This window comes from Martes martes, assembly GCF_963455335.1.
Source record: "Martes martes genome assembly, chromosome: 6".
NCBI lineage: Eukaryota > Metazoa > Chordata > Mammalia > Carnivora > Mustelidae > Martes > Martes martes.
In genome coordinates, this window is record NC_137893.1 from 115546671 (window position 1) to 115569534 (window position 22864).

The 22864-nt window shown below is 44.6% G+C and overlaps 2 protein-coding genes across 2 annotated transcripts in view; one reads left to right on the forward strand and one right to left on the reverse strand.

The window, feature by feature from the left end:
• SRPK1 (SRSF protein kinase 1) overlaps positions 1 to 3936 on the forward strand; it is a 79806-nt gene extending 75870 nt beyond the window's left edge. The window contains exon 16 of the mRNA XM_080805798.1: positions 1457 to 3936. Coding sequence (XP_080661924.1) covers positions 1457 to 1641 — 185 coding nt within the window. The 3' untranslated portion in view covers positions 1642 to 3936. The remainder of the gene's footprint in view (positions 1 to 1456) is intronic.
• A 5111-nt stretch (positions 3937 to 9047) lies between these two features.
• LHFPL5 (LHFPL tetraspan subfamily member 5) lies at positions 9048 to 21709 on the reverse strand (the record flags this gene model as incomplete). The annotated part of the gene is made up of 4 exons (XM_080805132.1): positions 9048 to 9774; positions 10814 to 10839; positions 17125 to 17361; positions 21298 to 21709. 3 exons carry the CDS (start codon positions 21707 to 21709, stop codon positions 10829 to 10831), a joined length of 660 nt encoding a protein of 219 aa, XP_080661258.1. The 3' UTR covers positions 9048 to 9774; positions 10814 to 10828.
• Positions 21710 to 22864: the final 1155 nt, after the last annotated feature.

Below are 22864 nucleotides of genomic sequence, written 5' to 3' on the forward strand. Positions count from 1 at the left end.
AGGGAGCAAAGTGTTTAAAAATGAAGAGGTAAGTGCAGCCGTGTACATGCTCCCAACACCTTTGGAAGAATGGTCCTGCCTTGGATGCTGAACTGTAACAGCAGAGAGGTGAAATGCTGTGGTCAGGAGCAGAGACTGGGGCCAGACTATCTGGGTTCAAATCCCAGCGGCCACACAACCTCAGTCTGCTGATTTCTAAATGGAGATTTTAAGTGTTTACTTCACACTAAATGTTACTGTGTATATAGTGCCTGGCACATAATTGGTTGATTACTCCTGCTCAGTACTTCTGAAAAATGGGCAGATGTTTGCTAGCATTTGATCTAAGAACTGCCTCTAACAGAGCAAGTAGTTTAGTTTAAGCTTCCTAAGGGCAGGACTACATCTTACTCATCTTGTAGCCCAGTGATAACTAATAGAGTCAGTGAAGTATATCAGTCCTGCAAATTAACTTTACCTTTTGCAGTTTTATAAGTTTATGTTATCACCAATTAGTGAAAGAAACAAAGATAATGCTCTCACCTGAAATTTTTGACTCAATTAAGTAGGTATTTAAGTATTACGTATGTAGTTAAGTATGTATTTCTTATGCATCCAAATAAAATTTAAAAGCTGAAATTTGAAAACCTGACCTAGGAAGGACTTAGAAAACTGTCTTGCCTTTTTTCCCTGTTTGCCATGGTTCCCTTTTTCCTCACAACCTCTACACTTGACAGCAAGCATCCTCAGAAACATTAATGTTTCTTTTTGGCAGGAAAATAGTGAAGTGCTTCCTAAGAGTTCCTCCTTGTGCAAAGACCAGTTAATGGCATGTGTATATCAAGTGGGTAATGAATCAGGCACTCACTGCCCACAGAAAGAGACTTCAGATAAGTGTTGTATAAGTTAAAATGGTTATGTCAAAGAAGCAAGAATTAGAACGACATTTCAGAATAGGACAAAGTGTTGATGTAGCTATATCTGAAAGCTGTATGGGGTTTGTTGTTTTAGTCTTGTTACGTTTTATACAGGTCTAACGTGGTATTAGCTCTTTATTTTTAAATTACTGCCTTATTTGGAAGCAACATTAGTAGACTATTAAGCCCCCCCCAAAATACAGTTGTTCTTGGTATGTGATGATAAACTGTTTTTAAACACCCTTTGAGACTGTGTTGCATATATAGGCATTTAATACTCATTTTAGTGAATACCTAGTTCCTGCTAGGCCTACCCAATTTTACTGGGACAAAATATCCTAGAGTGATGGAGCAAACAAATTAAGATTTTAGGCCCTCACGGAAAGTGGAGACACTCCAAGGAATGTGTTAAAGAAGAGCTTTGTGAATAGAAAAGGATCAGATTCTGATGGCAAAATTTGGTTCTTTATAGAGCACCCGGATTAGTTCCTGGATTTCCACAAAAGGATCTTGTCACTTGTCAATATCGGTCAGTTTCTTTTGTACTGTCTTTATCATAGGTGACCTGAAACACATCACGAAACTGAAACCCTGGGGCCTATTTGAGGTTCTAGTGGAGAAGTATGAGTGGTCTCAGGAAGAGGCAGCTGGCTTCACGGATTTCTTACTGCCCATGTTGGAGCTGATACCCGAGAAGAGAGCCACTGCCGCCGATTGTCTCCGGCACCCTTGGCTTAACTCCTAAGCCCCAGCCCAGCACCGCAGCAGAGATCACATGCTGACCCTCGCCCCTCCCTGCCAAGCATTTCCCTCTTCCCTTTTCAGGGTGAAGCTCTTCCTTCAAGGGTTTCCTAGGTTTTTTGTTTTTTTGTCGCTTTTTTTTTTCTTTTTTTAATCCAACATGTTCATTTGGGTTTGCTTACTTGACCCTGTGGAGATCCCCCACAGCCATTGGGCATTCTAGGTGAATTTGGCCTTGATTGAGCTCTGCCAAAGACTCATAGACTAAAATGTGAAACAGCCTCTCACCCTGTACCCTTGTCTTTCCATTAAAACACCCTTTAAACTATGGCATCCTTTTTAAAAAGAGCTATGAAGATGATGAGCTCATCCTTTTATTCATTGACTCTAAGAGTCAAATTTTCTAGTGCATCTCCTATTGCCAGCATAAGGATGAGAAGGGGAAAGGGTGTTACTTCTGTGTACAGCAGAGACATTAAACTTCCTGTATCCAGGCTGCATCATCTTCCTGGATTGTTTCTGTTGTTCTCTGTGTTCACGTTTTGTCCCGCAACTTTGAAGCTACTATCATTTTAAATGAGCTGTATCAACACCAAATTTGAATACCACTTTTATCACTGTTCAAAGCACTATCAAATTCCTTTTATCCTCCCATAACTCTAAGATCCTTAAATCTTTGGTCTGATTTTTGGTGGAAACAGACACGGAACCATTGACTAGCTATTTCTTCAGAATTAGAAGTTCTGCAGAAACAGTCCTTTCCTCTGTGTCTTCTGCTACCCTAACCACAGAGTTACTTTGATTGGCTGCTTTGGTTTTTGTTGTTTTAATCCCTGGCTGGCACTTTACTCATTGCACTTGAGTTTACTGCCCCAAAGCAAAAGAATTCAGGATGACTCCAGAAAGGGGATCTGGGTTTCAGAGATTTCCCCTCTAGGAAGAAAATGTACTAGAATTCCCAGTTCTTTTCCAGTTAGTCCTCTACTTTATTTACAGCTTTTTCTTTACCTTGTCCAAAATTTAATCTTGAAGCAGTTTTCCTCTGTGGCTTTGCCACTCTCATTTTCTCAGAGGCTTCAGGTCTTAAATGAAATCCCAGCATAAAAGAGCCAAGGCCAAGGGGAAGGGTGGGGGGATGGCACTTTCGGGTTTTTTTGGTTTTTGGGATTTTTTGTTGTTGTTGTTTTAAGATTAGCCATTCTCTGCTGCTATTTCTTTGTATAATGTAAGTTTTTAACTGCAATTCTGAGATAATTGAGATGTACTTGAGGCTTTTTTTTTTTCCCCATGAGAAAAGGCTTTGTGAATCTTACTTTAGAATGGGCCTTTCCTAGACTTGCCCTAGACATCACATATTCCTTGGGTCATATTGAAAAGCAAAAGGGGGCAGGTTTGGGGTCACAGCCGCTTGTTCAGCATGGACCAAGTGGGCCTTGGGGATTACAGCATTCTGCGGAGGCGGCTCCAGGACTGATTTACAGAAAGCCAAGGAAGTGCGACTTGAGGCTCTACTAGCAGAGCTGCCGACAAGACTTTCAGGTAGCCAACTCTGTATTGGAGATTGGAGTCCAGATTCTGCCATTTTTTCCACCAACAACAGGAAAAAGTGGTGCAATTATGCAATCCATTTAACACATAAACACAAAACCCCGAGTAACTATGGCCAGCCATTCATCGGATCCTTGATTGGGTAGTCCTGAAATCAGACATGTTCCTGTAGAAAGAATTCTAAGTGAGGCTGTCTATGCACCTATCAAGAATAAAGAAAATAGATTGTATCCAACAACGGCAGGGAAAATCCTTCGGCAATTCTAATCCACTTTGGCTTTTCAGCGATACATATATCTAAAGCAATAGCAGACTAGAACTGAATTCTTGTTTACACTGTAAAATAATAGTTGTGCAATTACAAGAATTCTGGTGACAATATTAAAGTGAAATAACCAAAACAAAAATAGAAGGCCCCATTTTAACAACTGATGTGAAAAGAAATTTAATAAGAGAGAACCTGTAACTTCTTTCTGAAAATGTTTTCCCACCAAATAAGGGCTTTTCCCCTATCATTTAAGGAGCCAGATGAATTAGAAGCCGTAGAAAGAGGCAGCTATAGAATTTGATCTCCCAAATACCCCATGTACCTTTATTGAACTTAATCATAATGCTGTCAAATTGCCACGATCTCAGTAAAGGATTTCTATTGCTGTCAGTTACAACCCCAAATGCATTTTTATTCTTTCTACTGGGTGCATTGTCTGTTTTCTTTATAAATGCAGTACAATAAACAAATTATTTAATAATCTATATGTTTCCAGAGCATTTATTTTACTTTGTTGCCCAAGTTGGTCTGACCCACACTTCAGATTGGAGAGAAGGATTGGTTGAATGTCGTTTTTGAACTTAAATATGTAGTGAAACCGCCTGGCTTAAACACCTGCCACCACTTTATGCCATTTGTAGCTTTGCTTCTGTCTTTTAAATTGGGGGTAGGTGAGACTAACAACGTACATTTTGGAAAATCGTAGAAAGGGTATCATTCCCTATATCCAGTAGCATTTTCCCAGAATATTGGTGGTGTGTCCTTTACCACTCCCCCCTCAGATTATGATCACAATCCCAGTAGATGCAAAATGCCAAAGATTTGTGAACTCTGCCTAAGGCACTGGCATGACAAACCCTCTTGTACAGGGGCTTTCATAGATTCATTCCTTAGAATTAATTCTCCAAAATGGCATGGCTGGGCCAGAGAGTAAGCACATTTTCATGGCTTATAATAAATGTCAGGTAACGGATATGGAGAATGGTTGGACTGTTTTGCTGTGACCAGCAGCATTTGAATGGGCTTGTTACAGTCACATTCATTTTTTTCCCAATAGCCAGTTTGAGTGCCAAAAAACAAGAGCATCTTTGCCATGTTTTAATTTGAATATTGGATGACAGGTCAGAAACTTGTTCCATGGGTTTTATTGGCCATTTGTGGTTTTTGGTTATTTGCTGTGTTGCCCAGCTTTGTTTTTGTGTGCTTCCCTTTTTTTTTTTTTTTTTAAGATTTTATTTATTTATTTGACAGAGATCACAAGTAGGCAGAGAGGCAGGCAGAGAGAGAGAGAGGAGGAAGCAGGCTCCCTGCTGAGCAGAGAGCCCGATGCGGGGCTCGATCCCAGGACCTGGGATCATGACCCAAGCTGAAGGCAGAGACTTTAACCCACTGAGCCACCCAGGCGCCCCTGTGCTTCCCTTTTTATTTGGTAAGGGTTTGTTCTGTATTAAAGATAATGCATTTTTGTTTTTTCCCATCATATATACTTCAACAGTTCTTAATTTGCCTTTCACTTTTATTTGTGGTGTTTTTTAGTGTTACTCATAGAAAGTCCTTCCCCACCCCTGGGCTACATACATTAACTCTTCTAGTTAATTTAATTGCATCATATTTAAGACCTATGTAGTGTGTTCATATTGTAGTGTTGACCAGAAGAGAATATAACACATTTTAAAAACAACCTAGGGGCGCTGGGTGGCTCAGTCAGTTAAGCATCTGTCTGCCTTCAGCTCAGGTCATGATCCCAGGGTCCTGGGATCAAGCCCCAAATCAGGCTACCTGCTCAGATGGGAGCCCACTTCTCCCTCTCTCTCTGCCTGCTGCTCCCCCGCTTGTGCTCTCTCCCTCTCTGCCAAATAAATAAGATATTTTTTATTAGATTTTTTTAAATTTATTTATTCGACAGAGATCACAGGTAGGCAGAGAGAGAGGAAGGGAAGCAGGCTCCCTGCTGAGCAGAGAGCCTGATGCAGGGCTCGATCCCAGGACCCTGAGATCATGACCTGAGCCAAAGGCAGAGGCTTCAACCCACTGAGCCACCCAGGCACCCCAGATATTTTTTTTTAAACCTAAAAAATTGAACTGGAATTCATCAAACCAGTGTGTTCACCAGACTGACAAGTCTAGACGGTCTCCAAGCCTTGTCTTAAATGTATGACCTCAGAGGGTTTTGGAAAACTTAAGTGCTGTCCTAGGAGAACGTGTAGCTATTTTAAAAGAGCCAGCAAACTGGGGTTTGAATTAATCCTCCACACCCCCACAGTGCCCCTGCTTTTCAGTCAGTTCATTTGCTCTGAGTGTCCACAGGGGAACCATTTGCCTGCTCCAGAGAGGCCCAGGTTACATTCTTTTATTTTTGAAGGCTATTCTGAACACTGTTTTTGAAGACTAGAGTTTTGCTCTTATGAGGAAAGAGATTTGCTGTTAGGTTACAATATCACAGAAAACTTGTGATTTATTGATAACAGAGTCAAAATTATATTTACTCCAGGAGCACCTGGGTGGCTCACTGGCTGCCTGCACCTGAGGTATGTTCTAGAAACGTCTGCCCTCAGTTCAGATCATAATCCCAGGGTCCTGGGATTGAGCCCCACGGAGTCAGGAAGCCTGATTCTCCCTCTCCCCCTGCTTGTGCGCTCGCTCGCTCTCTGTTAAATAAATAAATAATTTTTTAAAGAATTATATTTATCCCCAAAAATAAGGCCTAATGACACCAGAGAGCTTGAATAGTCCTTTGTGTTTTGCCCACCAATTTGGGGCCTTAGAAGTCAGCAAGTCATTGGTAACTACCAGATCTCTTGCAGTCTTCGGTATGTGAAGATTAAATATATAAACTTTTATATATAATCTGAGAGCGTTGAGACCTGAGGAGGAAGTTTGTTTTCATGACATTAAAGTCTTGGGGTTTGATTTTGGTTTTTGTTTTATTTGTCAGAGAGCAAGCAGAAGCAGGCAGAGGGGGAAGCAGGCTACCCACCAAGCAGAGAGCCCGATGCAGGACTCGATTCTAGGACCCTGGGATCAAGACCTGAGCAGAAAACAGACACCTAACTGGCTGAGTCAGCCAGGTGCCCCTAAAGTCTGGTTTTTAAACGTTGAAATTTAGGAACTACATGTGTGATACACATTTGCCTTTAAGTCTCTGCACAAATATTAGTCCACACAAAGTCCTTGTGATGCCAGATATCCCAGTTAAAAAGCCAGAAAATTTGAGTGTTTGGAAGTTTTCATTAAGCAAGTTTACATTAGTAGGTAGTTCTGTTGCTGGCTGTATCATTCCTTCTGAGGGAGGAGGCTTCTTTATCATAATCTTTTGTCCTTAATTCCAGTCTAGCTTCTGCCCACCTTAACCCAGTAACAAGGCTTGTCCTCCAGCTGTCAGAACTTCGGACTATTGTAGAAGTCCACTGGCTGCCCGCACCTGAGGTATGTTCCTAGAAGTTGTGCCCTTAAGACTGCACTGGTTGCTTTGGATTTTGTAAATGTAGAGGAAAGGACCGTCGGTGTGGGAAATTAGTGGACCCTACTACAAATCCTCTTGAGGTAAGCTAACAAAAGTGGGATGAGTTTTGAGGGTTAGAGCACTTATTTGATCTTCAGGAAAAAGGACCCCGGTGATTCCCACCTGGTATAATCCCCTTGTATAACACACTTGTATAATCCCCTCATCTTTTTTTTTTTTTTAAGATCATTTATTTTTTTTGTCAGAGATCGAGCACAATCAGGAGGAGTGGCAGAGGGAGAGGGAGAAGCAGACTCCCCGCTGAGCAAGGAGCCCAGGACCCTGGGATCATGACCTGAGCTGAAGGCAGGCACCCAACCATCTGAGCTATCCAGGCGCCCCTATAATCCCCTCGCCTTGAATATGGGTTGGACTTGATGACTGTTCTAACAGGTTAAGTCAAAAGTAGCAAGTACTACTTCTGAGGTTGGGTTACAAAGGGCTGTGGCTGCTGTCTTCTGTGCTGCCCCCCCCCCATCTTAGAACTCTTCTGGGCAAACAAGCTGCCATGTGAGTTGCCTTATGGGGAAGCCCGCAGCCCAACCACCTGTGAGAACCTGCATCCTGCAAACAACCACCGAGCTTGGAAGAATCTGACACCTTAACTGCAGCCCTGTGAGAAACCTGGAGGCAGACACCTTACTAACTCTTGCCAGATCCCTAACCCACAAAAAAAAACGTGTAAGCCACGGAGGTCTGTGGCAATATGTTACAGATACAGCAATAGGTAACTAATACAGGGATGTGAAACAAAGCATTTAAAATAGCCTTCCCGTTCACTTCTCAAATGTAAATGACTAATCCTCTCTTGACCACATCTGCTCAGGCCTACTCATTGTTGGTAAAGCTTGGGCATCACAACCATCCCAACAACCCAGCCCAAGCCAGAGGCAAGCCAGAAGCAAGAAAGCAATAAGGTGACTTGGTTAGAGGAGTGCTGATTTTATTGATCTTCTACATACTTCCAAAGAGGAGATTCCTGCCTTTAGGAATTTATGTAAAAGTAAAGCTACCTGAGCTGATAAACAGTTACTAGATAGCAACCAAAATCAATCTTGTGATTGGAGAGACTGAATAATGAGTTTCTTTGAAGATAAAGCAAAAGGTCATCCGGGTCATCTGACTCATAAACAGAGTTGCAGATCCTTCCCCAGCACCGCGTCATTCCTAAACCAACTCGGAGCACCTTGGTAAAGCTGGCTGTTCCTGACAAGAGCAAGGTGCAGGCTGTTGGCAGATGCACCCTGAGTCCCCCAGAAGCTTCAGTGGACCACCATAGTTACTATTTTAGCAAGAAATCTTTAGAAGGTAGACTTTTAGAAAAGTTACTACTTACAAAAAGTAAAATTATGAGAAGTAAATATAACTAGAAAAGGCACTAAGCTACAGAATTTGTTGGATTCTGTCATTCATCAGGTTTGCACGAAGTGCCTGACTGAAATAATTCCATCAACACAAGGAAATACAAATGTGATTATTAAGTCCCAGCCTAATAGTTCCCATTACCAACAACAGGACAGTGCTGTAGTACTCATTCCTAATCCATCTGAACTGTGCAAGAAACCACACTCACTGGACAGGTTGTCAAGACTGATGAAAAAGTGTGCCCTGCGGGGGCGCCTGGCTGACTCAGCCATAAAGTTTCGGACTGTTGCCTAGGTTGTCAGTTCAAGCCCCATGCTGGGGGTAGAGTTGAGTTTAAAGGGAAAAAAAGAAGCGTCCCTTACAGCCCAGGAATGAGAAACCTGCTGTGTCAGTGTCTGCACCTTGATCAAGTAACAAGATCCAAAAAAGTTTTGTTCAGTGTTGACCTCCTCCCCTCTCTTACCAGTGCCCACTTTTTATTGAGTGCTGCACAAGACCAGGAAAAAAACACCTGTTCGTCAGGTTTATGCACTGTGGATGACCAACAAAACCCGGTTTCCGTGCACCATCCCCAGGCAGGGAATAGCCCAAAGAACCTCTTTGTCTTGGTGTTTGCTACAAGGAGATATTACGTAAATTGAGTTCCCCTCTGGAGGCTGGCAAAAGATGCACCATTTAGAGTGCCAAATCGAAAGTACTGAGCTTTTTTTTTTTTTTTTTTTTTTTTAATTGCAAGAAAGACAGTCTACTATAACAAATTTCTCAAGTCAGTGACCAGTTCTGACTGGGTCAGTGTGGGCACTAAGGGAAGGTAATATAGAGGTCCAAGGGAGAGAAAGTCAGTCTCCTAAGTTTTTAGATCTTGTGTTCACCCAATCTCCATAGGGCTTTCTGATGGATTCAGGTTCTGGTGGCCCCTCCCTTTCTTACCCACCCCGATCATCAATTAAAAAAAAAATGTGAGAAACAGAGGACCCCTAAAACCTCCACCTGAAATGATCTAGCACACTTACAAGCACCTCTTCCTCCCCTACCCTTTTAGAGCTGGGTGGCTGTTTCTAGTGTGCCTTCACACGAATATATCCTCAGGCAGGCTGGCTGTGGGAAACTCAGACTGGGAGGCCCCGAGATGGGGACTCATTCAGCCCTTTCATTTTACAGAGGAGAGGCCTCGAGGAGATAAAGTGATCGCTGGTGTAAAAGGGATACAAAGAGAACTGGGGCCCCATCAGAAGAGTACCACCCATTTCTCTCCGAATATCTCTGATGTTGGTCACTGCGGGGCTGCTTGCCCCTAAAAGTTTTCTTTATACACGCCATGTTCTAATCCTATAGCAAAAGGCTTCAGAACATCAGGTCTATAGTACCCAGGGACAGGGAAGCATGGAAGGAACAAGTTTTTGTCTCTGAAGAATTCAATTCCTTAATTTTCCATTGTCAGGGAGATAGTTGACCTGTGGTATTAAAAAGAAAAAATTGCAAGAATATAAAATTTGACATTTTTAAAAAACCAGTCAAAACAAAAAAACTTCCCCATGTGTGTTCACATGCACTCTAACAGTTTGCTACTCAAAAGTGCAACCATTATGAGAAGCAGGTTAGAAACAGGGTTTATGGCCCCACTCGAACTAAATCAGAATCTACATTTTAACAAGATCTCCAGGTGGGTTGTATGCATATTTGAGTTTGAGAATCATCTAGTAAGTATGGAAAGGGCAGTGCTAGTTTATAATTATTCAGAAAAGTACATCTAAGTGGTCAAGGATTGGGAGGTACTTTGCAAAAATTAAAATATTTGAAATGGAGATAATCCCTCCTCCCCACACAAAGTGCCTGGCCTGCTGGAGGTCCTCAATAAATGGCAGCTTTTGGAAGGTGATACTATGATGGGCCCGTTTTTTAATGTGTTCCTCAATATTCTCGTCAAATCACATTTTGGAAACTTAACGACAAGGAAATTGATATGTGTGCTTCCTTTTCAACCAACATTAAAACAGGTTACATCATATTTTTCTTTTTGCCTTGGCTATTAGGAAGCATAAAGCTAAATTTAATACTCAATACAGTATTTCTGTTAGCCTAGCTTTCTGGAATATTTGTTTTCCTCTCTGTGACTTTTTTTTATTTTATTAAGTTTTCTGTTTGTTTCTTACAAATCACTTAAAATCTTTCTGAAAATAAAGGCCTAAACTAGAATGCCAACTTGTAAACAGTCTGTTCTTGTTTGCCAGGCTCCAGAAAAAGATGAGTTTATGAAACCACCTCCTATTTTAAATATTTCTTCCTGTTCTTTGTCTACTTCTCAAGACAGAAGAACTAGAGGGTCTCAGATGCCAGCTAACTCCTGCTAGAGTCCTTCCTCCTCTCCCAGGCTCCACTGCAGCCCCCACAGCCCAGCCCCCCACCAGCCATGCACCCTGCTGAGTCAATAAGGAAACGGAGGCCACAGCCCTTCCAAAGGCACACAGACCACCCAACAATGTGGTTACTCACCGAACTTCAGCTGCTTCAGACTTCCTCTGCAAGGAAAAAGAGAACATTATTTGTTTACAACCACGCCTCCTTCTTTTCAGGATAAGTCCCTACACACTACTCCCTCTCCAAACTAGATCAGATGCCATTTATTCGATCTCAAGAAGGCTTCTTTTTTTCCATAATGCTTCTCAGATTGTAATTCCATATGGCATGTGGTGCCCCTTATCAGATGGCAAGGTCCAATGAGACTTCTTCCCTCACTGCTGTACCCCCACCCCATGCCTAAAGGTGTCGGTGGGCACGTGGAGCCCAGGAGCTGGTACTGAGTGGGTAGATGGATGGTGTAAAAACTTGGAGACCCTGGAAGGACAAAAGGGTGAGAGAACTAATAGTTATTAATCACCTGTATAGTGTGCAGGCGCTGTCAGTGCTTTATACGCGCTATCTAACCCTTCACACTATCATTTTTTTATTCAGCTATAATTCACTAACAAAATTTACCCATTTTAAAGTGTACAGCTTAGGGGGCGCCTGGGTGTCTCAGTGGGTTAAGCCTCTGCCTTCAGTTCAGGTCATCATCTCAGGGTCCTGGGATCCAGCCCCACATGGAGCTCTCTGCTCAGCGGGGAGCCTGCTTGCCGCGGGCCCCCTGCCCCCGCCTTTGTCTCTGCCTACTTGTGATTTCTCTGTTAAATAAATAACTGTACAGCTTGGTGGGTTGTGAATATAATCTCTGGGTTGTGCAACCACCACTGCTATCCAATTCTATAATATTTCCGTCACCCCAAAAAGAAACCCTGTGCCCATTATCAATCACTCTCAATCACCCCTTCTTCACAGCCGCAGGCAACTACTAAAACCTACATTCTGTCTGCGTGGATTTGCCTATTCTGAACATTTTATATCATTGGGATCATACAACACATGGTCTTTAGTGCGTGGCTCCTTTCACTTACAGTGTCTTCAAGGTTCATCCACACGGTAGTAATTCTCAGTACTTCATTCGTTTTTAGAGCTGAATACTATTCCTCTGTATGGATATACACAGGTCATCTATCCAAGTCATCATCTGATGCACATTTGGGTTGTTTCCACTTTTTGGCAATTATGCTGTTATGAACGTTTGTATACAAGTTGTGCAAGCATGTTTTCAGTCTTCTTGCAGACATACCAAGAAATAAATTGTGAGCCACATAGTGGTAACTCTGTGTTTAACCATCTGAGGAGCTGCCCTTCTGTTTTCCACAGCAACTGCACAATTTTGCATTTTCACTAGCAGCATATGAGAGTTCCAGTTTCTCCACATGCTCACCAACACCTGTTATTGTTCGTTTTTTGTTTTTTTGTTTTTTTTAATTTATCCTAGTGGCTGTGAAATAATATTGTGGTTTTGATTGCATTTTCCTAATGACTAATGATGATGACTATCTTTTCATGTGCTTATTGACCATTTGGATATCTGCGGTGGAGAAATGTCTATTCAAAGCCTTTGCCCAGGGGTGCCTGGGTAGGTCAGTGGGTTAAGCGTCTGCCTTCCACTCAGGTCAGGATCTGGGATTCCTGGGACTGAGCCCCGCTTCAGATTCCTTGCTCAGTGGGAGGCCGGCTTCTCCCTCTCCCTCTGCTTGCTGCTCCCCCTGCCTGCTTGTGATCTCTCTGTCAAATAAGTAAATAAAATCTTAAAAAAAAAAAAAATCATTTGTCCACTTTAAAAATTGGGTTATCTATATTTTTATTATTTGTTAAGTTGTAGGAGTTTTTAATGTATTCTGGATACTAGAATCATGATTTGCAAATATTTTCTCCCAGTCTTTGCATTATATTTAGATTTTCTTGTTGGTGTCCTTTGAAGCACAGAAGTTTTCAATTTTTTATGAAATCCAGTTTATATATATTTTTGCTTTGGTTGCTTATGTATTAGGCATCCCATCTAAGAAAGCTCTGCCTAATTCAAGGTCACAAAGATTTATACCTATGTTTTCTTCTAAGATTTTTATAATTTTACATCTTACATTTAGGTCTTTAATCCATTTTGAGTTATTTTTTGTGTATGATGTGAAGTGAGTAATCCAACTTCATTCTTTTGCATGTAAATATCTGGTTGTTCCAGCACCATTTATTGAAAAGACTATTCTTTCCCTCCACTGAATGGTCTTGGCACTCTTGTTGAAAATCAGTTTGCAGGGCGCCTGGGTGGTTCGGTGGGTTAAAGCCTCTGCCTTTGGCTCAGGTCATGATCCCAGGGTCCTGGGATGAGCCCCGCATCGGGCTCTCTGCTATGCAGGGAGCCTGCTTCCATTCCTCTCTCTCTCTCTCTCTCTGCCTGCCTCTCTGCCTACTTGTGATCTCTGTCTGTCAAATAAATAAATAAAATCTTAAAAAAAAAAAAAAAAAGAAAGAAAGAAAAGAAAAAGAAAAAGAAAATGAAAATCAGTTTGCAAGAGGCACCTGGGTGCCTCAGTCAGTTGAGCGTCTGCCTTCAGCCCAGGTCATGTCCTAGGGTCCTGGGATGGAGCCCTACGTCCATTGGGCTCCCTGTTCAACGGAGAGCCTGCTTCTCCCTCTTCCTCTGCCCTTTCCCCTCACTTGTGCTCTCTCTCTCTCTTTCTCTCAAAATAAAATCTTTTAAAAAAATCATTTTGCCGTGGATGTTTGGCTTTACTTCTGGACTCTCAATTTTATTCCATTGATCCGTATGTCCATCCTCATGCCAGTACCACACCATCTTGATTACTGTAGCTTTGTAGTAAGTTTCAAATCGGGACATGAATGTCCTCCGATTTTGATCTTCGTAATTGTTTTGGCTGCTTCTGGGTCCCTTTTATTTCCATATGAATTTTAGAATCAGCTTATCAATCTCTGCAAAAAGCCAGCTGGGATTTTGATAGGGATTGCATTGAATCTGTAGATCAGTTTGGGGAGCGTTGCGATCTTAATGTATTAAGTTTTCTGAGCGATGAATATAGATGTTTCCATCTATTTAGGCCTTTGATATCTTTCAACAATGTCTTTTAATTTTCATGTACAAATCTTAAACTTCTCGTTAAATTTATTTCTATGTATTTTATTCTTTCTGATGTTATTATAAATGAAATTGTTTTCTTAATGTCATTTTCAAATCATTCATTGCTAGTGTATACAAATGCAACAAATTTTTGTATACTGCTTATATCCCTCAACCTTGCTGATGTTGTATATTAGCTTTAATAGTTTCTTAGTGGATTATTTAGGATTTTCTATATGCAAAATCATGTCATCTGCTAATACAGACAGTTGTACTTTTTCGTCTCCAAACTGGCTTTCTTTCCTTTCTTTTTCTGGCCTAATCACCCTGGCTATAATCTTCAGTACAATCTTCCACAGCAGTGACGGGAGCAGACATCCTCATCTTCTTACTGAGCCTTCTCTTGTTCATGACTTTTTGAAGCAGGTATTTTTTACAAATAAGGAGAAACCTGCCACCTTATCTCCATAAAAATGAGGCTCAGATGAGGAAACTGAGACTCAGAGAAATTGAGTAATCTTTGCAAAATCACAACTAGATAACAATGGAGCCCAAACTTTATTTAAATTCAATTCTCATATAATGTATTATTGATTTTAGTGGTAGAGGTCAGTGATTCATCAGTCCTATATAATACCCAGTGCTCATTACATCACAGGCCCTCCTTAACGTGCATCACCCTGTTACCCCATCCCCCACCCCCTCCTCCAGCAACCTTCAGTTTGTTTCCTATGCTTAAGAGTCCCTTATGGTTTGTCAGAGCCCAAATTTTAAACCCAGGTCTGACTCCAAAGCCCACGTTCATGCTCTGCCTCCTTAACCCCTAGGGAGTGGTTCGACAACCATGTACTTGTGCAAGATTTCATTTCTGCTTTCATTGTTTCGTTCATGCCACACAATAATGGAGGGGGCAGAGCAGGAGTTGGTGTCCCCCTTTTCCCCTTGAAGAAAGTGACCTGGCAGAACTGGGACTCAACCTCTGCTTTCCTGACCCATTTCTGTGCTTTGACAGAGGCAATAACTACGTCACTGAGTAGTTAGATCTATTCAGAAAGGTTATGTGAGTGTTTTCTAACAGGCAATAAACTAAAAGGATAAACTAAGTCCTCCATGATAGTGAAGGAACTAAAATATGGAGAGAAAAAAATCTGAAAAGATTGATGGCAAGTGCATGGGATCTGAAAGGAGAAGGACAAGGAAGGAGAAAAGAGTGAACAGACATTTTGATTTATAAAGAAAAGTGTCAAAGGGACAAAAACATCTCTTCATAAGAAACCACTTTAAGGGCACCTGGGTGGCTCAGTGGGTTAAGCCTCTTCCTTCAGCTCAGCTCATGGTCTCAGGGTCCTGGGATTGAGTCCCGCATTGGGATCTCTGCTCAGTGCAGAGCCTACTTCCCCCTCCCTCTCTGCCTACTTGTGATCTCTCTCTCTCTGTCAAATGAATAAATAAAAAAAATAAAATCTTAAAAAAACAAAAAAACCTCTTTAAAAGGAATATGTGGGGGCACCTGGGTGGCTCAGTTGGCTAAGTGTCTGACTCTTTTTTTTTTTTTTTAAGATTTTATTTATTTATTTGACACACAGACACCGTGAGAGAGGGAACACAAGCACAGGGAGTGGGAGAGTGAGAAGTAGCCTTCCCACTGAGCAGGGAGCCCAATGTGGGCTCGATCCCAGGACCCTGGGATCAGGACCTGAGCCAAAGACAGATGCTTAAGAACTGAGCCACCCAGATGCCCTAAGTGTCTGACTTTTGATCTCAGCTTGCGTCTTGATCTCAGGGTTGCAAGCTTTGGGCTCCATGCTAGGTGTGGAGCCTACTGAATGAATGAATCAATGATGTCAATAGAATTTCTTTCCAGCTGAAAGAATCCCTTCTGAAAAGGAAAGAATGCAAATGAGTAATGTAAAATATTCTAAGGCAGATTGGGCTGGCCTTGAGGCTGAGAGCTGAACAAAATGCCTCCAGCAGCTCCTGCTGAAACTTCTCTGAGAAACCCTCCATCACTGGAGAAAATGCTGCTGCTGGACTCCCCACCTCCAACCTGTCCTCACAGGGTTGCTGTGCAGATTAAATAAAAATGTGAACAAAACTCACATCACTTCTGCACATGGAAAAGGCTCAGTAAATCTAGTTCCATTTCCCTTCCCCTTATGGGGTTTACAAGGGACCCAGACCTTAAGTGCTCCCGCAATGGAAAGATACCTTGCTCTTCTCTCCTCCTTGGCCCAGCTCACTCTGGTAATTTGTTTTCATCTTTAACCACAAAACTTGGGTGTGTGAGTCTTCTTAACCTCCTGAACAAGGACGAGATGTTTGATTACTTCCTTGTGGAGAAGTGGGTGCTGGGCTGAGCTAGAGAAGACCAGAATTTTGGGTCTTCCTTGTCACCACCTTTTTGTGTACCCCTGGGTGGGTCTCCCTCCTGGGCTTGTTCAAGTTCCTTATCTGGGAAGGGTCCTTGGTCATGGGGGGAGGGGGGCAAGGAAGTTTGCCCCTTTCTTCTAGTTCAGGTCAATTGGGTGAAGACAACTATGGGGAAAGGAGACTGGAGAGGTCCCTGTGGAGCCACAGGCCCCTCACAGCGGCCGCTGGCTGGAAGTAGGCATTTTGGGATTGACAAGGGTGTGAGACAGGACTTTCCCTAAGACTAGGAGATAAAATTTATGCCCCTAAAAAGCCCCTTAACACAGGAGAAGTGCCTAATGAGATACAGAAGCAGAAAGTACCCTACGAGGAAGAAAGGTCAATGGGAAACAGAAAAGGCTGAAGGGTCTGCCTGGCTTTGGGTCAGCTACAACTGACTCTTATAACTCAGGGATAGAACTTGGGCAGATGGAAATTGAAACAGGATGGCATACAGAGAACCCCAAGGTTCTCTCCCCAGCTCAAGGGAGCACCCACCATCTGCACTCCAAGAGCTGTCACTTCTGCCCCCCTAACCTACCTTTCTCCTCCTGCCCCAACAACTCAGCCCCTCTGCTCACCTGTAGTTTCTCTCTCTACCAAACTCCCAGTGAACTTCCAGACCCAGCCTCAGTGCCACCTTCTACTGGAGGCCATCCCTAGGTCCCCAGGCTGGATCAGAGTTCTCTCCCCTGTAGACCCTGATGGGAGTGGGGGTGTGTGGGAGGCAGGAGGACACCTTTTTATCACAGACAGCCTCTCTCATCACCTGCTGGCTTGTAAACCCCCACTGGCCCTTGGCTTCTGGAATAAGGCCTGTGTCTGATTGCTCTTGGTGTCCCCAACCCCAGGCTAAGAACAATCCTCTGGTGACTGGCTGAGAGGAAGCCCCACCTCCCGGGGGATGGTGAATTACCTTTTCCGTCTGCCTTGTAGTCATCAGGGAGGAGTTTGTCCTGCCGGTAGCCCAGCACGAAGGCCAGGAAGGAGAGGATGAGGGCGTCTCCAATGCTGAGGATGGCCAGCATGAAGGCCCAGCGGATGGTGCACTGGCCCAGTGTGTACTTGCCTGTCTGCTCCCCACACATTCGCCGCACCTCACTTGAGTCCCAACCATCAGGGTAGACCAGGCAGCCAATCATCAGGCCTGTGGCTAAGGGGGCAGAAAGGCAGGCAGACGGCATCAGGTTGGGTGTGCTCATCCTGCCACCTCCCACCTTGCACTGCTGCTATCTTGTCACCTCCCTTCTCTTCATGTTAACAGCCTTGAGAGGTATGGGGCAGTGCCTACCATCATTCTTGTAGAACCCAGGGGAGAAAACTGAGGATCCAAGAGCTAAAATGACTTCCCTTGTTCAGGAGCGGAGGCTGAAAGCAGAACTCCCCAGCCCAGGGAAGATTCTGCCATGGCACCAGGTGGTCCTACCAGGCCCGCAGCCATGCCCCTCACTTTGGACTTGATGAGGCACTAGCGACCCTGGCTTCAAACCCCTGCAAAATCCGGTCTCAGCCCAGAGAACTTATCACTTCTAAGATGCACAATTGTTCATACTCCAGTATCTCTGAAATACGTATAATAAGAAAGCTTCAGGCTGTGGTTCGAGTAGAAGTATTTTTCCTGGGCACCTGGGTGGCTCAGTTGGTTAGGTATCCGACTCTTGATATCGGCTCAGGTCTTAATCTCTGGGTCGTGAGTTCAAGCCCTGCACTGGGCTACTTAAAAAAAAGAACAAGTATTTGCACATAGAATAACAGCATGTCCTACAACTTGGAATCTTAGATTTAATGAATACACAAAGTTTTCCAGCCCCATCTATGACTGCTTCCTTTGTGAACCTTTCATTCAAGCAAATAGGTCTCTTCATCCTGACCCAGTACAGGTCAGTGCAGCTGCTCACACTTCCCTGAATTTATGAATCCCTAATATTTATTTAAAATACTAATTTCCAAAAAAATCCTTACAGCAGAGCTGTAAGAACTACATGTGGTCATGTAGGGAAAATGCTCATGGCAGCATCTGGTTCGTTGTAGGCAGCCAGTCACTGTTCATCGTTGCTATTATTATTGGCATTGAAGCGAAATGAATGGAAGCAACTTCAGTGGATGTGGATGTCATTAGAGATGTTCACAGATATTTCATGTACATAGTAGGGTTGTACTTCCTTGCTCTCCTCTTTTCAAGTTAGGTAAGGCCATAAGACTTCCCTTAGACAACAAAATGTGTGCATTTCCAGGCCAGATCATTTAACCACTAGAGAGAGACCTTCCAGAGCATCCTTTCGCTCTGCAATGACACCAGCCAGATGACAGCAGATGCTCCATTGGCCAGGGTTCCAGGAGAGAACAGTGAGAGCAGAGCCCCCAGCTGGTCCTCAGTGGGCACGCACTGCAAGCAAAAACTAAAGCTTTGTTTTAAGCCACTAAGATTTGGGAGTTATTTGTCACCTCATCCATCCTGACTGATAAAGTGGCTTTTGTGTTTTTTTCACATTTACTGAGCACCTGCTATGTGTCAAGTGCTGGAGAAGGTGTTTTATGTGTATTAAACATCCCATCCTCACCAGAACCTTGTGATAGGAGGTCTGTTGCTACGTTCTACAAGGGGAGGTTACCAAGACTCAGAGAGACAAGCAACCTGCCCTACCTGGGTTTCTAGGAGCTGGAACCACACACAGCTTACACCTGGCATCCAGAAGCTGGATTAACATTGTTAAACTACAGCTTCACACTGCCCCAGCCATCGATCCTCTTTCCTTTCTCCTGCTCCCCTCCCTGGTCTCAGGCTTCTTGGCAAGGGTAAACTAACTGGTTTAGTCCCATCTGCTGTCTGCCCTCTTCATCCCCCCCCTTTGGCTCATCTTTCATTCCCCTCCATTAAAGAATGGAACATGACACCACCTTTACCCTCCCCCAACATAAATGTTTCACAGGATAGCATCCTGCCACCTCTGCTATCAGTGTCTCTAGCTTCATGATCTGGAGTCTAATTCAAATGGCCTCCTGATGCTTCCCCCACCCAGGCCTTCCCAAGCACACTGCCTGTTCAGCAAATGGCACTTGCTGCAGGATGTTGTGGGAGGGGGCAGTGTGGAGAATGAGAGAAATGGTTGTGTTTCCAGCCTTCCATAGCTCTGATACGGTGGACCAGCTGGTAACCATGCCAGGGTCCATTCTACTCTTCTTTGTCACAGAACTGCTAAATCTTCATTCTCCCACCTTCTCCCCACTGCCCACCGAGATTTACCTTAGCCCTGTCCCAGCCTCTCCCTCAATGTATAGAGAGACCAGAGGAGAGGGAGAAGGTAGATGGATTGGGGAAGAAGCTCCGGAGCCAGGTGACTACCCTGAGTACAAGATTTTGAATCAAAGGTTCTGTCCATCACTACCTGTGCTAAAAGATAAGTTACCCACTAAGAGCTTATATATAAAATAAGAGGAATATCTCCCTCACTAAGGTAGGGATGGGGTTCCTCCAGATGATATATATGAAAGTGCTTCGTCAGCCATTATACCTATGTAAATGTGTGGCTCAATAAAAATGTCTTTGGAATACATCCAGTTTCTTGGAACCCACTGCCTTAATTCCCCTAGGTCCTTAGTCGCCGGTTGATTTGCTATAGACTTGGTCAAGTCTTTTCCTTATTCCCAGATTCCTCACTGTAGTTGGCAGGGGTACCTACACCTCTCTGGGGTCCCCCTCCAACTCTGACAGAGCGTTTGAGGCTATGTGTCTGGTTGTCTGGGATTCTGATCCCTGCTCCATTCCCCCTGTTATGGATAATACTGCTTCTCATTCTAACCAATGATGTCAAGATGGTTTTCTCTTTAGTCTGCAGTCCTAGCACTGCTCCTAGACATTTTCCAGTATGGGCAGCCTGTGCCTGGTCCTTGGGATAGGACAGGACCAAGGCCTGCAGGACAAGGCTTAGAGAACAGGACCAGCAGGCTCAAGGGCTGAGAGGCCTGCCTGGGCCAGGAGCAAGAAAAAGGGGCAGGGAAGGCCTTGCTTCTGGGCAAGATAAGTAGTCACACAGTTTTAAAGACCCTAGCCACTTGGGGCGCCTGGGTGGCTCAGTCGGTTAAACGTCTGCTTTCGGCTCAGGTCATGATCCCAGAGTCCTGGGATAGAGCCCCGAATTGGTGTCCCTGCTCGGCGGGGAGTCTGCTTCTCCCTCTGCCCCTCCCTCTCTCTCTCTTTCTCTCTCTCTGTCAAATAAAAAAAATCTTAAAAAAAAAAAAGACCCTAGCCACCACCCTACTCCCCCATCACAAAATACCACTCCCATTTATTGCCTCAAGTATGGAAACCTATAACTAGGGAACAAAGACTTTCACTCCACCATGAAAGGGAACTTAAATGCAAGTTTCTATGGGAAAGGTCACAGCATAACACCAAATCAATAACTGACCTTAGAATCTCCCTGAGAGCAATCTGGGGTGGGAGGGAAGGAGTGAGGACAGGGATCTGTGGATCCTTAAAGGAGAAAGAGCAAATGCCCAGAAGTGGGATATGGAGACATCTAGGATGTGCTTGACAGTTTTGCCAATAGGATCCAATAGGTTGGATCCTATTCCCACATGGCCGACAATGGAAGTTTCCTTCTTTTTCCTTCCCAGAGCAAACAACCTCTGATGTGGTGGCCCGGGAGTCGGGACACCTTCTATCAACTAGTTGTGTGCTCCTGGGCAAGTCACTTCCCCTCTCTGGACCTCAGTTCCATCTACAAGATGAGGGGGTTGAACAATTTGATCTCAACAATTCTTTCGGTCTCAGCCATTCTAAAATTCTCTACTCCTCAGAAGCTTCTGCAGAGCACTGAGTATGGCTGGGCTAAAGGAGAACAGCTGAGGGGCGCCTGGCTGGCTCAGTCGGTAGAACGTGTAACTCATGATCTTGGGGTTGTGAGTTCAAGCCCCCTTTGGGAGTAAAGATTACTTTAAAAAAATTAAATCTTTGAAAAAAAATAAAATAAATGTAAAGGAGAGCACCTGGGTAAGAGACCCAGAGCATCCACAGAGGGTGGAATGCTGCAGCTTCCCTGGTGGCCTGGGTTGGGCCCCTGCTTGTCCTCCCATTAATCCTGCTCACCTGCAGCCAGCTGCATCCATGCGCAGATCTTGTAGACAGTGGCCGTGTTGCAGACAAAGAAGAGGCTAAAGCAGATGATGGAGCCAATGATGAGGAACATGGCCAATGCCACAAAAAACATGGCAGTCTTGAAGGCTCTAGAGGGAATGGAGGAGAAGTCCAGCGGGCCACCCTTGCAGATGAGTTCAGAGGACAGCACGTTGCCCACACAGTAGGAGAAAAGGCCAAAGTAGCCTGCCTGGGGTGTGTTAACACTGTCACCGATCCAGTAGGGCTGGATGAAGAGGGCCATGACCAGTACGGAGAAGCAGATGGTGAGTGTGCCCCACATCACACCCACAGCCCTGGAGTTGCGCACATAGTTGGTATGGTAGATCTTGGCTGCCTCCTGGGCAGGCAGCAACTTCACCATGGTGAGGACGTAGGCCCTAGGCTGGGATCCTGTGGGCTATAAGCCAGTGGCTTAGCAGACAGAGGCCTAAGAGTGGGTCACTCCTTAGCCGGGCTGGGGAAGGAGGCTGAGGTAAGGATACAAGGTGAGGATTCCTCCAAGAAGAAGAAAGAGGATTAATAAGACCAGGAAGACAACCTTGGTTTCTTCAGCGTAAGCTTGTCCAGATGCCTTTGTCCGCTCTAGCCAGGCTGTCTCCGGTCTTCCTCTCCAGCCTGCCAGGGTCTTGGGCCTACTGGCGCCGCCCTGCCCCTCCCCCCATTTCCAGCTCCCGACTCCAGAGAGCTCCGCCTCTTCGCGCGGCTCGGTCCCTCCTTCCTCCCTCCTACGAAAGTGCTGCTTCAGCACCGCGGCCAGCGCCTCGGGAATCGGGTCAGAGGAGGCTTTGGAAACCGAGACCCGGCCGGGGGAGGGGCGGGGAGTGCCCGCCCAGCCCATCGCGCACTCCAGCCACAGGAAACTGAGACCTTTCTAAACCCCCCTGAGCGCCGGGGCCGGGGTGTGGGTGGGAGAGCTTCCAAAAACTGGGAGGCTGGGGCTGCGACTGTCACTGTCACAGTCCTCCCGCTCAATTCCTGCCGCAAAACCAAAACCTTGTCCTGAGCACTATCTGTTCCCCCACCCCCAACACCGGCCCATCCAAACCCTCCCTGGCTCCCTAGTCGCCTTCTCAGAACTTCCAATCCCCTGGAGTCCAGCAAAACCTTTTTTTTTTTTTTTTAAAGATTTTGTTTATTTATTTGACAGAGATCACAAGTAGGCAGAGAGGCAGGCAGAGAGAGAGGAGGAAGCAGCTCAGCGGGGAGCCCGATGCGGGGCTCGATTCCAGGATGCTGGGATCATGACCTGACGCTGGGATCATGACCTGAGCCGAAGGCAGAGGTTTTAACCCACTGAGCCACCCAGGCACCCCAGCAGCAAAACCTTTTCTGATTGTGTCTTCCGGTCACTGGTTTCTGGTCTCTGTGGCTTCTCTCAAACAATTACTAAGAGCGTACTATGTCCTAAGCCCTATGTTGGAGGATATCTTCCCTAAGCAAAACCACAGAGATAAAAATGACAGAGCCCCTGCCCTCAAAGATGGTGAGATACTTACATACATGTATATGCATATGT